The sequence below is a fragment of the Cyprinodon tularosa genome, unplaced genomic scaffold, assembly GCF_016077235.1.
Source record: "Cyprinodon tularosa strain WSP-4 unplaced genomic scaffold, ASM1607723v1 ctg627, whole genome shotgun sequence".
In the NCBI taxonomy this organism is placed as follows: Eukaryota; Metazoa; Chordata; class Actinopteri; order Cyprinodontiformes; family Cyprinodontidae; genus Cyprinodon; species Cyprinodon tularosa.
Genome location: NW_024039371.1, coordinates 79,615 through 96,038, shown reverse-complemented (window position 1 = coordinate 96,038; position 16,424 = coordinate 79,615). Strand labels below are relative to the sequence as shown.

The window sequence follows — 16,424 nt, the reverse complement described above, 5'->3', positions numbered from 1 at the left end:
AAAAATAATTGTTCTCATAACAATCTAGACTTTATCTCAGGGTTTATTCATAACATTTTACTGTTTTCTATATCTGTCTGTAATTGTTTTGATTAACTATGCTCTGACAACCTTTACAGCTTTTTTGCAGGGTTTAAGTAAGGGAGACTAACAAGAACAAGAACAGGGCCAAACATTGCGGCATTAGGGCCTCTATGATTGCCTTGTCATCTCTTTTGAAAATAAAATACTGACTGAGGGAATTACCATCTATCTCCTTTATTTAACTTTATTGCATAGTATAATACGTTTTTTCTTCACTGCAAAGCTCATCTGCTTAACTGTTTCTTATAGAGTGCCACCCTTGGAGCTAGTTTAGTGTTACCTTTTCTAACATGGAAAGTCTTTATAGATCAGTTTCATGTTCCTTTTAGTATGTTGCCGTTCCCTTAAACCCATAGTCCCTATCCATTGCCGATGCATGGATACTTGGTGTGAAGGATTGCTAAAGAGCCAATGTAACAATCCAACAGAGTATAAACTGTCTCTACAAGCTCATCAAAGAGGAGAGAATCCTGCAAAGTCAATGACAGGATACTATCAGCTGGTTTTTCTTAGATAGAACTTTCCAACCAATCTAACTGGATGATCTGATTGAACTGTCTCTGTAAAGTCCATTCTGATAACACTTTCTGTGCTATTTTATTAAATTTAATTGAACCATCCCTCTTTTAAAATAATGCCCTTTATCGTGTGTAAAGGAAACCTGGGAACCTGCAAGTATGACAGCGGCCACTACAGCTACTGGCTGGCTGCTCTCAACCAGGGAAACATTCATTTAAGCTGCAGAGAACATGAACATCTCCTTATTATTTTATTTAAAATTACAAAGAAAAGTAGTTGAGAAACATCAGAAAAGCTCTTCTAAATCTTACCTCAACTTTTTGCATTGATACACATTGTTATACATTACAGACAAAGATGCAATCGTGCTTTGAAGATCCAGGCTCTTCTCCAAGGGCCGAATGGGGCAGAAAATTTTCCAGACTTTTGATTCTAACCATGTTTGTTTCCTTTTATCATGGATTTAGCAACCAGTGGATTAATGGCAATATATTTAGGACAGTTTTTTACTGGTTCTACAGGTTCTTTATAAAGCTGCATAATGATTCAAGTTTTTAATACCATTATTAAGTTATTTAGAACATGTCAAAGAAGATTTTCATGAGAAAGCTTATTTTGAAATAAAACAAATTTGTGGTTTTATTAAATCGCTGCTCATGAAAAGCTTCTTCCATCCATGGTCGGTGGGTTTGATGACTTTCCTCGGCAGCTTTATGATCTCTGGCAGGAATCTGTTCAAACGTTTCCATCTTCGGTGTCTTCATCATCTTCTGTACTAATAAACAACACATTAACAGCAGGTGGTTGCCGTGGTGACACATTAGCAGAGAGCAGCCGTCACTAAGGACCCGCTGGCATGAACACACACACATAGCAAGACAAAGGAGCTAGATGGGAGATCGATGACATCACTCCTCCGTGCTGTGATGCATACGTTTGTTTTCTTGGCTCTGAGTCATTCAGTTGATTCTTCATATACAGATTTTTTTTTTAAAAACCGTTTAGAATAATTTCATCCAAAACGTCCACTTCAAGAAAAGTGAAGAGACACTTGCTGACATTCAGATGGTCACAAACTAAAAAATTTATTTTAGTCACTGAATATTAATTGTTAAAGATCAGAAAGCCTAGGAAAGTGATGCATGTAAGAAAATGTAAGAGATTCTTTGTCCTTAGACGGGGTCTAAAAATAACAATTATCATTATTGATTGTCTCTTAAATCTTATACTAAACAAGTTTCTAGAATTTCCTTTAAAGTCCCTAATTTTGCCAAAGTTTTAAATATTGTGCGCAGAAATGATGCTGAAAATGTAATTCATGTATTTGTGTCCTTGTTACCGGATTGTTATTCTCCTTTACATACATTAAGGTGATGTAGATTTAAAAGCCTTCAGCTTAAAAAGACAGTAATGAAAACTCATTACTGAACATTTTATATTGACCAACTACATACCTAATCTCTTTTAGGCTTCATCCCCTGTCCTCACAGCCAATCAGATGTCTTATTGATAAATGTCAAATTTCACCACTTGTAAGGTCTGGTTGACAAATTTTTGTCGTCAAAGCTCATTACCATAGCTGAGAGCTCAAATGTTATCAGAATCATTCAGGCACCCTGAGCTTCATCTCCTGCCTTACCGGGGATTAAACACATTGTTAATAAGCTGAGTCCAGTTCTACACCAGAATCTAGAAATTTCTTGTGTAGAACATTGATGACAGCATGAAGTTGGTGAAAATACCGTGGCGCTAATAACTGACTTGATTAATTCAATTCAGTTCAGTTTATTTATATAGCGCCAATTCACAACACGTCATCTGAAGGCACTTTACAGTTCAACCAGATCATACAGTCAAATTGATACAAAGTTTTCTATCTAAGGAAAACCAGTTGATTGCATTGACCTGAATGCAATCCTTCACACTAAGCATGCTTGTAGAGACAGTGGAGAGGAAAAACTCTCTTTTAACAGGAAGAAACCTCCAGCAGAACCAGGCTCAGTGTGAGCGACCATCTGCTGAGGCCGACTGGGGTTCAAGGAGACGGAAGCGGAGAAACAAAAAGAAGCTGTAAAAGGCGGCCCCATCCAGGAAACACACAGCCAGGCAGACGAGCTCCGAGCCAGCTCCCATGTCAGAGGATGAAGAGAGCACATCCAGCCTGTCACAGTCAGAGAAACAGGACTACACTGAAAAACAGGCCAATCTTCAACATCTATAAATAAAGTTGTTGATGGCAGCAGCACAGCTGATATTTCTCTCCAGGATGGAGTCACAGCTAAGCAGGAGTGGACAAGGTGAAGCTGCTATGAGAAAAAGCAGGGAGCAAAATGTTAGAGATTGAACAGATTGTGCAGAGTGGGAGAGGCAAAATGATGAAAAGGGGTCCCTATGTCCTCAAGAAGTCTAAGCCTATAGCAGCATAACTGTAGAGATAGCTCAGGATAACCTGAGCCTCTTTCCCTATAAGCTTTATCAAAAAGGAAAGTTTTAAGCCTAGCCTTAAAAGTGACAGGGTGTCTGCCTCACGGACTAAAACTGGTAGTTGGTTCCACAGTAGAGGAGCCTGATAACTAAAAGATCTGCCTCCCATTCTACTTTTAGAAATTCTAGGAACCACTAGTAAACCTGCAGATTGAGAGTGAAGTGCTCTGTTAGGAACATAAGGAACAATCAGATCTCTGATATCAGATGGAGCTTGGCCATTTAAGGCTTTATATGTGAGGAGGATGATTTTAAATTCTATTCTGGATTTAACAGGAAGCCAATGAGGAGAAGCCAGGATAGGAGAGATATGATCTCTCTTTTTAATTTTCATCAGAACTCTGGCTGCAGCATTTTGGATCAGCTGAAGGCTTTTAACTACAGTTTGCGGACTTCCTGATAGTAAAGAATTACAATAGTCCAGCCTGGAAGTAACAAATGCATGGACTAGTTTCTCAGCATCACCCCTGGATGGGATATTTCTAATTTTTGCAATATTCTGCAGATGAAAGGAAATTCTAGAAACCTGTTTGATATAGGATATAAATCACAGGTCCTGATCAAAAATAATACAAATATTTTTAACTTTATTATCCAAGATCAGTTTAATCCCATCCAAATAAAGTGACTGACTAATCAGCTTCTTTTTCAAAGACTCTGGTCCAAAGACTATAACTTCTGTTTTGTCTGCATTCAGGAGCAGAAAGTTAAGAGTCATCCAGGTTTTTATGTCTTCAAGACATGCCTGTAATCTATGTAATGGGTTAGCTTCATCTGGATTTATAGACAGATATAGCTGAGTATTATCAGCATAACAGTGGGCATTCTGTCTCATAATTCTACCGATTGGGAGCATATATAATGTAAAGAGAATTGGTCCTAGAACTGATCCCTGTGGTACTCCACAGGTAACTCTTGAGCATGAAGAAGATTTGTCATTAACGTGAACAAACTGAAATTGATCAGATAGATAAGATTTAAACCAGTCTAGTGCTGTTTTAATTCCTAAAAAACATTAAAGTCTTTTTAAAAGAATATTACAGTATGATCAACTGAATCAAATGCAGCATTAAGATCTAACAGGACAATTACAGATACAATCTGAGGCCATGAGAATATCATTAGTGACTTTCACCGGAGCTTTTTCAGTGCTATGCTGCTCTAAAACCAAACTGAAACTCTTCAAAAAGTTCATTATGGTGTAATTGCTCACGCACTTGTTTAGCAACTAGTTTCTAAACAATTTTAGTTTCATAGTAGTTGATTAGTCCTTTCATTCTCCTGCCTACCTCAGCCCTGTTTCTATATTTGCGCTCACCTGATCCACCAGCTCCAGATTTTATTTAACCAGTCATCAGTGCCAGATTATTCTCTAGCCTTTGGAAGGAGCTCTCTAGCTTTTATGGTGTTCTGATTGCCTGACCCTAAGCTGTTCGGCCTTTGGACCTCTGAGACGGCCTGGTCCTGTTCTGATCTGTTTGTCTGGCCTGTCTCTGGACTCCTGCTGTACTTCTGCCTGTGTATTGAACCTGGAAGTGCTTCCTGACACCAACCTGGATTTTCTTTCTGTATCTCTTCGGATCTCTGATCTCGATGGGATGATGGATGAGAGACCATCAGGTATAAAGAACACGAAAATACAGAAGGAGAAAAATATTCCTATAATCAAACATGGTGGTGGAAATGTGACGATCTGGGTCTGCATTGCCAGTCAAGGACCTGGACAAACTGCTGTACTGGATGGAACCAGTAAATCCAGACAAGGGAACAAACTCTTCCTATAAGACCTCTAATGAATAGCTAAACATAAAACTACACAATCAAAATAGCTTTGGAGCTTAAATCAAACTCTGGACTTTAAGAATAACCAAAATACTCACGCCTGACCTCTGCAGATGAGAAGTCTTCCTCAGTGATGCTGAGGATTTGTTAAAACCTACAGTATAACAAACACTTTAAAACAGCTGCATCTGCAAATTATGGTTTAGAGCCAAAACAGATTTGTTTAAGCCCCCCTCACCAACACATAAGATCATTACATGACATTTTTCTTTCATATTTGCTGAAGTTACATTTGAAATAAGAATTTATTTCATCATCTAAAACATACAAATTTGACTTAAAAAACAAAAACATGTGAAGACGAGAATATTTTCAAGACTGGAAAATCCTTTAGTACAGTCAGAATCAAAGTGGAATGTTATTTATCAAAGTGTTACAAGACGCTAAATTCTTTGGATTCTGCATTGCTCATTTGTGACTGTTGTAAAGGTAAGGAGTCCTGAAGAATAAGGTCTGCTTTGTCATTAAATGTTCTTAGATCTTCGGGGTTAAAGGTCATATCTGCTTCATGCAGACTCGACAGCGACTAATTTTGTTTCTGTGTGTGTCTCCTGGAATGGTCCAACCTCTTGGCTTTCTGCAGAACGACAAACACAGAGATTCTATCAGAACAATGGCTAATCTCATTTTACAAGAGAAGGCTGCCATCTGCTGGTTCTAACTAATATTACCAGCAGAGTGACAGCATGTAAAAAGTGATATAGACAATGTGTTTGGTAACAGAACACAGTTTCTCTGAATGTTATGTTGGACCTAAAAGCAGCCAAATAGTCTTTATGGTTTGACCCTCAGTTGATTTTTAGATATTATTATCCATTCCTGAAATGAAATTAAGTTATTCATATTAGTAGTAAAACTTCTCAATGTTTCTTTAAGTTGATTTTAATATATCAAAATGATTTTAAATATTTAATTTATTACGTTTTTTTCTAATTCTAGAAGTTGTCAACTGTCCTATTTTTGCTGATTCTTTGGATCAGGTTGCATGGTAAGCAGCAAAACCCACCCATTCTTCTCCTAGCTAGATACTTCGAATCATACTTGAGGATCCCATTGACTGCCCTGGGAAAAAGGGACAGAAATCCACTCCAACAAAACTTTGAACAGTATGAAACTGTGTGTACACCATTGATGTGCACTGACCTTTTAAAGGGCAGGGGCAAAAAGAAACATAGGGCAGATATTGTGCAACCTCACCACGGTAGAGGATACTTTAGCCTAAGGTTTGGCTCCTGAGAGGGAACTTAAGCTTGTGCTGGGGAAGATTCTCAGTCATCCAGGTCATAGTCATTCCAAAAGAGTAAAAAAAAAAAAAAAACAACAACACAAGTTTGAAGACATCTCACTTCCCATCCAGGAAGCTTTTTCAATTCAAAATTTCAGAAATAGTGTTGAGCTTGAGGCTTTATAACGTGGACCAAAAACAAAGCCTTACTTTAGCTTAGAAAACATGCTAATTTAACCGGACTAACATGTTTCAGAGACATAGACAGGTATCGGGTAATAAAGAAATGAAACGACCCCCATTCCAAAGAGACGAACCCATCTGTCCGGTTTAATTTGCATGTTTTCTACGGCAAAACAAGGCTGAAAAAGCTACCTACATTTTAACTGCTAATCTACAGCCGGGCGCACACTGTGTGATTTTCGGGGTGATTTTCCAGTTGTGCGAGAATCTTTCCATCGGCCCGACTTTCAGCCTGATCGTGCGTCGTGAGTCGTGTAGTATACAGGGGTTTACGAGGGGCGATCAGCCTCTCACAACTATCTCCCGATCAGGAATTGTGAGGGTGACCGTCGTGGGCAAATCGCTCAGTGCGTATCGCAAAGAAGGATTCTTCTGTAAACACAGCAGCATGGCAGGGATGCGTTGAGTGAAATGCAGTTCTGTCTGTAAAATTGACCGTAGAAGCCACATTTGCTCAGTCATGTCTTTTTTCCAAATACAACATCGCCTTTTCTTTTTAGAGCTTTCAGCACAAAATTGCACAAATTGCCAAGGCAATAGTGAGCTTAATATTCCCCTTCTGTTTGTTTGGCTTCCGGATAGATAAGTCAGAGCAGCTACATCTCACTGCGGAGCTGAGTCCGATGTGCTTTATGGTAGGGTTGTCAAAAGCATCGATACTCAAAAAGGTATCGATACTGAAAAGTTGTATCCGGATACAATACTCATTTTCAAAAGTATCGATACAGTGCTACCACCAGTGGCACCTAAACAGTCATTCATCTTATGCGCAGGTTAGAGGAAAATGCACTTTCTGAACACTGTGTGATTGAATAATTCTGTGCACTTTTTAGTTTTAGACTTTTTTCTGTAACAGGTGCAGCTGCTGAGAATTATTTTTGTTTTTTAACTGGTTTGGCTAGTGTCATTGTTATATGTGCAAAGCATAGCCAAGGAAGGAACAATAACTTGCTTAATATTGTGCACAGCAAACAACCTCAAAATATTGTTTATTGTATTTATCTATCTATTTATTGTATTTTGTTTATTAATGAAAAAATTTCTGTTGAATTTTGGAGTCTTTGTTTTTATCCTTGTGGTATCGAAAATGACATCGAGTATCGAATATTTTACTTAGTATCGGTATTGAGTTGAAAAGTTTAGTATCGTGACAACCCTAGTTTTTAGTTGAGCAGTGTGAGCAGGTAGATCTCATGAGAGCGTGGGGCCGAACATAAATCGTGAGCTGTGAGCTCACACTGTACGACTAAACCGAAGGGCTTAGTCGTACAGTGTGAGCAGTAGCTGCGTGCAACCACTGAAAAAACTCACACAGTGTACGCCCGGCTTAATCTAATTAAAGATTAGCTAACTACTAAAGCTTCCTGGATGGGAAGAAAAATGTGGAAAAAAACTTGGAAACAAAGTCCAGTTTCTTTAACTTTTCTGGAAAATGTAAGCTTGTGTTTTTCAACGATTGGACCAGAATGGGGGGGTTGGGGGATTGGAGTCCAAAGACCTTTAAACTATATTTAGTCATTCACACACACATTCACACACTAATGATGGTAAGCTACACTGTAGCCATAGCTACCCAAAGACAAAACAACTGAGAGGGACAGAACGGGGTTTCAATACCACAAGCTTTTGATTGCAGGATGAATTTCTGCATATGGGCGATAAAGGCATAGAGTGGTGTTCTAGCAGAAACAAAATGTGCTGATAATACCGTCTAATCACCACATTGAATACATCATCTGAGTAAAACCACTACTAATGAAGGCGTATCTTTACCCAAACATGTTTCCCTGGTTGAGAGCAGCCAGCCAGTAGCTGTAGTGTCCGCTGTCATACTTGCAGGTTCCGGGGTTTCCGTTACACTCGATGAACGGCATCCTATGGAAGTTCTCCAAACACGATCCAGGTGAAACCAGAGGCTGACCGGAACCCTCAGCACCTAAACCAGTTTCCTGAAGAAAGACAGCATAGCTAATCGAGGTTACAAATGTGCCTTAATGTAAACCAGGGGATGCCAAACTATAGTCCTCCAGAGCTACTAACCTGCAAACTTCAGATGCATTCCAACACATCTTAATCATATGAACAACTCATTAACAGGCCTCTGCAGAGCTGCATAGCTAAATGCTGATGATTAAGGTTTTTTATTCAGGTGTGGTGAAGCAGGAATGCATCTTCAAGCTGCAGGACTGTGGACTATAGCTGGGAACCCCTTGTATAAACTGTATTCTAGCATAGCGGTTAACAAAAATAGATTGAACCAACAGACCATTACGAAGGAATATCCTTCCCAGAGTGATACCCAGTTGGAGGGGCATCTTGGAATGTAACTGGTCTGACTGTGGACAGCAATCACGTTGGCTTTGGCCTCACAAACGGAACACCTGAAACCCATAAAGTAAACACTAACCATGTGGCAGGTCTTGGTTTAGCTTAGAGACAAACCATTGTCCTGCTGTTTGCTTAAGAATACAAACTTAAAAACTATAAAAGTCTGTATGGAAGATTAGTTCTGAAGTGATTATTTATTGAGAAGATAGCACTGCCCTATTTGTGACATGAGAAGAAACATAGGGTTCTTATACCAATAGGGCTGATGTCATCACCCTAGTTTCCCATCACTGACCTTAATAACTTTGCAGGAACTGAAAGCCAGAACCTCATTACTTAACAGGAGCTCTGATCCAGTTAGTTGTGTCAAACTGGGCTAATTAGTTAATGGTTATTCTGTCTTAGACTGTGTAATGTATTTTTTTTTTAAATGATCACTACAGTGGTTATTCTTAATTCTTGTTCCTGACAAATTTGTTATGGTATCTGTAGTATGTGTGCATATATTTGCTTATATATTTCTATATATGTGTCTGTTTTCTCCTATTTAGGTGTAATCGATCCTTAATAGACAACACATTCTGCTAAAATAAGCAAATTCTCTTTCCAATAAAGAATAGTGAGTGTATATTAATGTTTAGTGTGTATACTTTTTTACCTGCTGATTTTAAACTGTAGTGAATCCTCTTCTCTGTTTGTCTGAGGGTCTCTGACATTGGAGAGCCAATAGGAGTAGTCATTACGTTCTGCGTACTGACATTCTCCCGCAATCTCACAGATGAGGAAAGGCAAAGTGCTGAACCTCGGGAGACAACTACCGACTGTACCTACAGAAGGACCCAAGAGACGGTATGGGAGTGAATGCTGTGTTTGCTTTGATTAGAAATCTGTACAACAGACTAATGGAGATCAAGACTGACTGATCTCAGACATTGCTTACCCCTTGCTCACACTGGCTCCGGTGCGGTTACCGAGCCGACGGAGACCGCAACTCCCGCACACCCCCTCTCACACCGCCCTTTTGACTACGGTGCGGTGCGGCTCTGCGGCTCCGGCAACAGGTCCGGAGATTTAACTCGCGAGAACAGAAGTTCACTTGAGTTCACGTAACTTCACGCGATAACACGGCCCAAATAAGGATATTTGCGAGAGCTTGTTGCGGAGGGCTCCGGCACGCTGCAAGGATAGCTTTCTTGCGGAATTTTCTGCAGCGTCGGAGTGTCTCAGTAACCGCAGCCGGACAGCTCAGCAGCCGGTGAGAGAGGTTTACGTCTTTTTAATGACTTGGAATCACTGCGGCGCCGCACCCACCGCACCGCAACGGTAAGACCGGAGTCGGTGTGAGCCTGGGGTTAGAGTATATCTTTTTCAGTGTTTTTTTTATTTAGATTAGAACACAATGAACAGTGATCTTGTTAGGTCTGGTAGTTTTTTCCTCACTTCTAGGTTTGTGTGCGGGTGTGCATGTGTGCGCTGCTCCTACATTGGCTCCACCTGGAACTCATAAGGAAGCTGTGTTCCTGAGGAAAGCAGTGCTAGATTATTGTTCTCTGAGTGGTAAACAGGCCTACATCTCTTCTGTTAGGGTTTCTTGTTCATTGTGTTGAAGCTGACATTTTCTCCTTTTCCATGTAGAAGTCCGGCATGGTTTTGTAATGGGACTCCTAGTTGATGTGCTCCTGATTCAACTGTGGTCCCTTTACTTCCAAGCCTCCTTACCACCAAGCTCCCAATATGCCCTGTTTATTGAAACCATCTAACCAAGCCTTTCATTATTCAGATCTTCCTTCTACCAAACGTACCCTTTATCTCTTCTGCAGTATTGAGTTGTTTCCTCATTCCTGATTCCAGTATCCTGTTTGTGAACTGCCTTGTTTTTCTCATTAAAGAATTAGAAAAACAAGATAGTTCCTTCTTGTTTCAAGGCAGCAAGAAGGTTCCAGGTTGTATTCCCGGCCTGGGGTCTTTCTGCACGGAGTTCGCATGTTCTCCCTGAGCATGCATGGGTTCTCTCTGGGTACTCCCACAGTTCAAAACAGGACTGTTTTCTTTAAAGTAATGGATCTTTTTGAATTGGTCAAAAAGATAAAAAAATCTGTTCTTTAGTTGCATATTATCATAAGTAATTGATTTAGAGTTACACTGCAAAAACTGATTTAGAAAGGTAAAAAACTTAAAATAAATACAGCTGCTCTTAATTCTAGCAGGTAAATAGGTGGATCTGCTAAAGGGATGAGTATTTCTGCTCTTAGAATGACATAATTAAATAATATTGTTAGGTTTATTATTAATACATCATGTGCATTATTATTCTGTTAGCCAGATTAGACAGAGCAGAAGGCCTTCCTTCACATTGTGGATGTCACTGTGTGTACGGAGGTCATCTAATCAGGACAGCCTTCGTGTCTTTAAAAATACACAGGATATGGGCACACCTTGAAGCCGGTCTGATAGAGGATAGCTATCTGTAACCCTGAGGCATAGAAGCAAGCTGCATGAAGTTCAAGACATGGATGTCAGTTTCTGATACAGACAGCTAAACATCAACATGATGCAACACATAGACTCATGAGCTATAAGAAGCAGGAGATGACGTTGTTCGGGGCTCAAATCTTTGCCGGACACTCGCGGACGTGATTTTTGAGCCCACAGCTGTGCAAACTCCAAGCATTTTCTCTGTCCTGTAACGACCTGATCTGGAATAAACTCTGTTATTTTTTACTCCTGTTTTATAGTCCTTTTTTATAGGGTTTTACCCAGTTTGAGTTAAGAGTAGTAAATAACTTGCTCCCAGGAAAAAAACCGTGAGGAAACCCCCGAGGCGCAACGGCTTTTTTAGGGGACATAACTTCCTCATTTAACAATAGGCTTTTGAAATAAGATAAGGGATTTTTCATTTCTTATTTTATACACAAATAATCTTAATCCATCTCCAAATTGTCTTACCTTCTTAAATCAAGGGAAAATACACTCACTTAAAAAAAAATGTGCCTACTTATATTTACAATTTTGCTGTGTGTGTTTTCAGTCCAGGAGCCACAACAGGGTCCAGGACCAGTTCTTTAGGGGCAATGGCCCCTCCTGGCTCATGCCTAGAACCGTCTATTCGCTGAACTGATCCAAAACCAGGGCTGATGTTTTTTTTATTCCCGCTATCAAATATTAATTTCTGCAATCAAGTATCTTTTATATTAAACCCCATCTCTATTATTAAGGCACCAAAATGTTCAACAAACATAAAATCCCACATCCCTTGCTAAACCATGTTATTGTGTTGTGGTTTGAAATTAAATATTGTCAAACCGGGGTGACAGGGGAGCCAGGGGGGCCATGGCCCCCATTTTAACAATCCCATCATGTAGAATGTCATACTAATATTTTTTTTAAGTAGGTATATTAACCAATAGTGTTAAAAATACAGCAATTAATTATCTACAACAATATAATACAATTAAAGAGGACTAATACAGAATTTGTGTATTTTTTATAAGGTAGAGTTTGTCTCTTCAGTTTTTTAGGAGTCTTCTATGGAATTAAAAATAAAGATCAACTACTCAACTAATTTAATGTATATATTATGTTGAACCATAAATTACTTTAAACAGCACAGATGTCTATATATGTTTGTAGCTTTATTAGCAAGGGCCTCATGATAATCTGCTCCATGTTCAGTGGTTTATTTGGAAAATATAGATGTAGGTTCATCATGATCATTATAGGTTAACCCTAAACTGTTTTGGTGCCTATTCTTTTTCAGCCATCCCCCGGTGCACATTGGTCCCTGCCTGGCCACCCCTTTTGTGAATTTCATAGAAATGTCACTGTTGTCGAATTCTTGTTTTATTTCTAATTTCTGGTTAATTTATAATAGCATCAGGAGCCCACAGGGCAGTTAGAGAAGCTGACTTGGAGGTGAGGACATCCGTGTTAAGGTAAAAATCGACGTTAAGAACAGTCACATTTTCTTGGCCGAACACATGGTGAAGCTAAAGTCCCACTGTTGTCATTTTCGGAAACTTGGCAGCTCTTTGCTATAAACGCTATATAAAATAAGCTGAGAAATCCTCCATTTATGCTCAAATGTTGCTAATTTAAAAAAAAAAGTTTTCTGCTGAGATTGTAGGAATTTTCTCCACAATTATCAATCCACAGGTCTTTATCTTTAACTCCGACCTAGACCAGTAAAACATAAGACATCCTAAAGGATCGATCTGTTCCACATCTCTGTGGTCAGATAAGAAGAAAGGAAATGCATATTTCATGAAGCAAACAAATCTGTTTGGTTTATGCTAGCCTAAACTTTCTGATACCTTCTGCTACTGTCTGCTCTCCTACCGAGGTCAAAATTAAACAGACGTTTGTTTATATAGTAAGTACTATCCTATACAGTGTTGGGAAAGTTCTCTTTCTACGTGAACTAGTTCAAAGTTCAGTTCACACATTTTAAAATGAACTAGTTCAGTTCATAGTTCACAATTCCAAAAAACGAACTAGTTCAGTTCTTTTTTTTTTTTTTTTTTTCATATATTGCTCAATTACACCATAGCCTACTGTAGAACCACAGACAGCAATTATTTTATCAGTTGTAACTCTGAAACTGTGCGTCTGATTTCATCTTCATATCCAGTTCTGAATCCTTATCCAACCAGGGTTTACATTAGCATTGAGGGGACAGCATTTCCCCATTGTTGCTTTAACGCTTTGTTGCTGTCCATTCACTTCACACTAGTAGCAGCTGCAGCTTTCACCCCTACAGTATATTCTCAAAAACATCAGGAAAAATGTGCTGCTTGAATGGTCTTTTTTTTATGAGGAATTATTAAAAGAAAAATAGGAAAGTAGTCTTTAAGGTGCAAATGTTTTTTTTTTATTTTAATAATTTTTTCCATTTGAAATTCCATTTCAATACATACTAAAAAGGAATCCTGGAATCCTGGAAAATTATACCAGGCAGGTTTAACAAACAAGTTACATGGATAGTAAAACCCTCAAGAACAGGGGTCTTCTTTTCCAGACCAAGGACCCCCAAACTGATGGCGAGATGGAGCGGGGACCCCCTATTTATATATATTGTATGAAATTGTGTCCTATAGTCACTCTGTTACAGATGGAGTAATGTAAAGAAATTAATTTCTCCCTGGGATTATTAAAGTTTTTCTGATTCTGATTCCTGGTTGATGGGACAGGTGTTGTGAAGGAAACGGTGCCCAGCTTGAAAGAGCTCCTGTGTGTCGCTGAATGTGAGCATTGATGACTGAAAGACATCTTCTGCCTCCATTTATCTGTTTACTACAGTCTGTTGATTTCATGTTAATGAGTATTTAAAGACATTTCAATTAATGGGGAAAAAAATGCAGGGGGGGAATATAAAAATATCAACTAACCATGCAGACCCTCATGCAGTACCTCCGTAGACCCCCTAGGGGTCGCGGATCCCCTGTTGAAGACCTCAGCTCAAGAAGATTTTACTAACACAAACTGAGGGACCAGGCTGAGGTAGGAATTTAAGGTTACTGAAGTGCGGATTTTTTTACTGAAAGCCGGCGGGCAAACTTGTTTCCATCATCCTCACCGACCACCTGGTCATAAACCTGTTTTAAGTCGCCTCCATGCTGCTGTGGCTTACACGCTGCATTTTGTTTTGATGACGCACGCGGCTGTAGGCTACGACGCTCTGTAGCTGCTGTTGCCAGATTGGGTGTTTTTCCCGCTACATATTAAGGCCTGTTTACGGTGTGATTTAGCCGGGGTTTCGCCTGGAGGGCTTTATAGAAATCTGGTAACCTATTGAACGAAGCTGAACTGAGAGAGCGTGCCGTTCACAGACGCCAGAATGAACGAGTTCACAATAACGTTCATCAGGCAATAATGCAGTATGTTCAGTTCACGTTCGCCCAAAATATGAACGAGTTCATGAACTTTCGTTCAATGAACGCGTTCAGGCACAACACTGATCCTATAAATATATGATTCATCATACACTGCAAAAACAATCCAGAAATAAGTAAAAAATGGCTTAAATTAAGTATATTTAGCCTTAATTTGAGCAGGTAAATAAGATGATTTGCCAATGGAATGAGTATTTTTACTCTTAAAATAAGATAGTTAGATAATATTTACTTGAAATAAGACGATAAAATAGTTTTTTCTTATTTTAAAAGGAAATTGTCTTGTTCCATTGGCAAAGTGTCTTACTTACCTGCTCAAATCAAGGAAAAACACACTTATTTTAGGAAAAAATAACTTATTGAGATTTCTATTTTTTGCAGTGTAGTACCACTATTGGGTGAGTAAACTGGAGAAAAGACAAGTTGCAAAGCAAAACACATGCTTCAGACAGTTCTCAGTACATTGACCCTTATTCATTAAAAAGAAACAGAATAGGACCTCCACAAAATTAGCTTGAAAGCTGCAGTTTCATATATTTATCATCAATGACATTATTTGAATGACATCATGGTCATCGATGACAATGGAAGCTGTTGGGAAGGAAGCAGGGATAAAGCAGCAGTGCTGGCTTACCTAGATCCTGTCCGTGGGCGCGGCTATACCCATTGATAAACAACAGGGAGTATCCATCGAATATAAAGGAGGATCCTGAGGGACACTCTGGGATAAAGCGACCCTGGCTGTGTCTGGTGAACAGGAAGCCGTTCATCCCAGGTCTGACTCCACCTGGTACACCGGGAAGGCCCTTAAATCCTGTTCTGCCACGCTCACCGTCCTCACCTGAAAGTACAATGATGCTTTGATGTCATCTTATCCCCCAAAAGACTTAGGAAATGTTTAAAGCTTATTTTGTAAAAAAGAAAAATGAAGTAATAGAAATTATATATTTGTTTTACTGCTAACCAGAGTTGGGAAAAAGTCAATGTTCTGCTAGTCCAATATAAATCTCAAGTCTTTATCCTCAGCTCTCCAAGTCAAGCATAGATAGTAATAGCCAAGTCTAAAGTCAAGACAGTTATCTCTCAGGTCAAGTACCCGGTCTTAATTATCAAATTTCAATTCATGTTTTTAGGAAGTTCAATTATATGTTGAGTTGGCATTCTGTGAATTTTAAACTTAACATGTGATAGAACCAGTACTGAAGTCAGATATTAGGCCAGATCAAATTTGTATTCATACCTTTGGCACCAATTGCTCCATCGTCTCCATCTTCTCCCCTCAGCCCAGGAAGACCAGGTTGCCCCTTCTGACCTTTTTCTCCAGCTCTGCCTTTCAAACCTGGACCCATTAAAACATCATGCACCATGAAACCTGCTTTTCATGCCAAGAAAATTGCTTTAGATGTTGCAGCAATAACCATTACGAGATGACCAACCATCACGTCCCATAGCTCCTTTGCAACCGGGGGGTCCTCTTCTTCCATCAAATCCGGGGTCTCCCATTTCACCTTGGTCTCCAGGAATTGCCCTCACAATAGGACGTTCATCTATCCCTCTTTGTCCTGTAGAGGCATCATTAGGTAAAACAGGGCCAATTGGAAAGCTCCCCATTCTCATATGAGGCTGTTAAATCTCACCTTGCCTTCCCTGTAGTCCTGGAAATCCGTCTTTGCCACGGTTACCGGGCGGTCCTTCTGTTCCTTCCATACCTTAAGCATGCACAAGGGGAGAACAATGCAGATCCAATGTCAGCAAAACCTTGTATCTCGTATCTAAGCAATAGATTTGGATCTGGAAACAAATTTGACCCA

The 16,424-nt window shown here is 39.4% G+C and overlaps 1 protein-coding gene across 1 annotated transcript in view; it reads right to left on the bottom strand.

Annotated features, from left to right (window-relative positions):
• Positions 1-5,155: 5,155 nt before the first annotated feature.
• LOC119798498 (collagen alpha-1(I) chain-like) overlaps positions 5,156-16,424 on the bottom strand; it is a 71,686-nt gene continuing 60,417 nt past the window's right edge. The window contains exons 44-51 of the mRNA XM_038307999.1: positions 16,251-16,322; positions 16,050-16,175; positions 15,854-15,952; positions 15,248-15,454; positions 9,384-9,552; positions 8,664-8,778; positions 8,171-8,346; positions 5,156-5,506 (exon numbers count right to left, since the gene is read on the bottom strand). Coding sequence (XP_038163927.1) covers positions 5,425-5,506; positions 8,171-8,346; positions 8,664-8,778; positions 9,384-9,552; positions 15,248-15,454; positions 15,854-15,952; positions 16,050-16,175; positions 16,251-16,322 — 1,046 coding nt within the window. The 3' untranslated portion in view covers positions 5,156-5,424. The remainder of the gene's footprint in view (positions 5,507-8,170; positions 8,347-8,663; positions 8,779-9,383; positions 9,553-15,247; positions 15,455-15,853; positions 15,953-16,049; positions 16,176-16,250; positions 16,323-16,424) is intronic.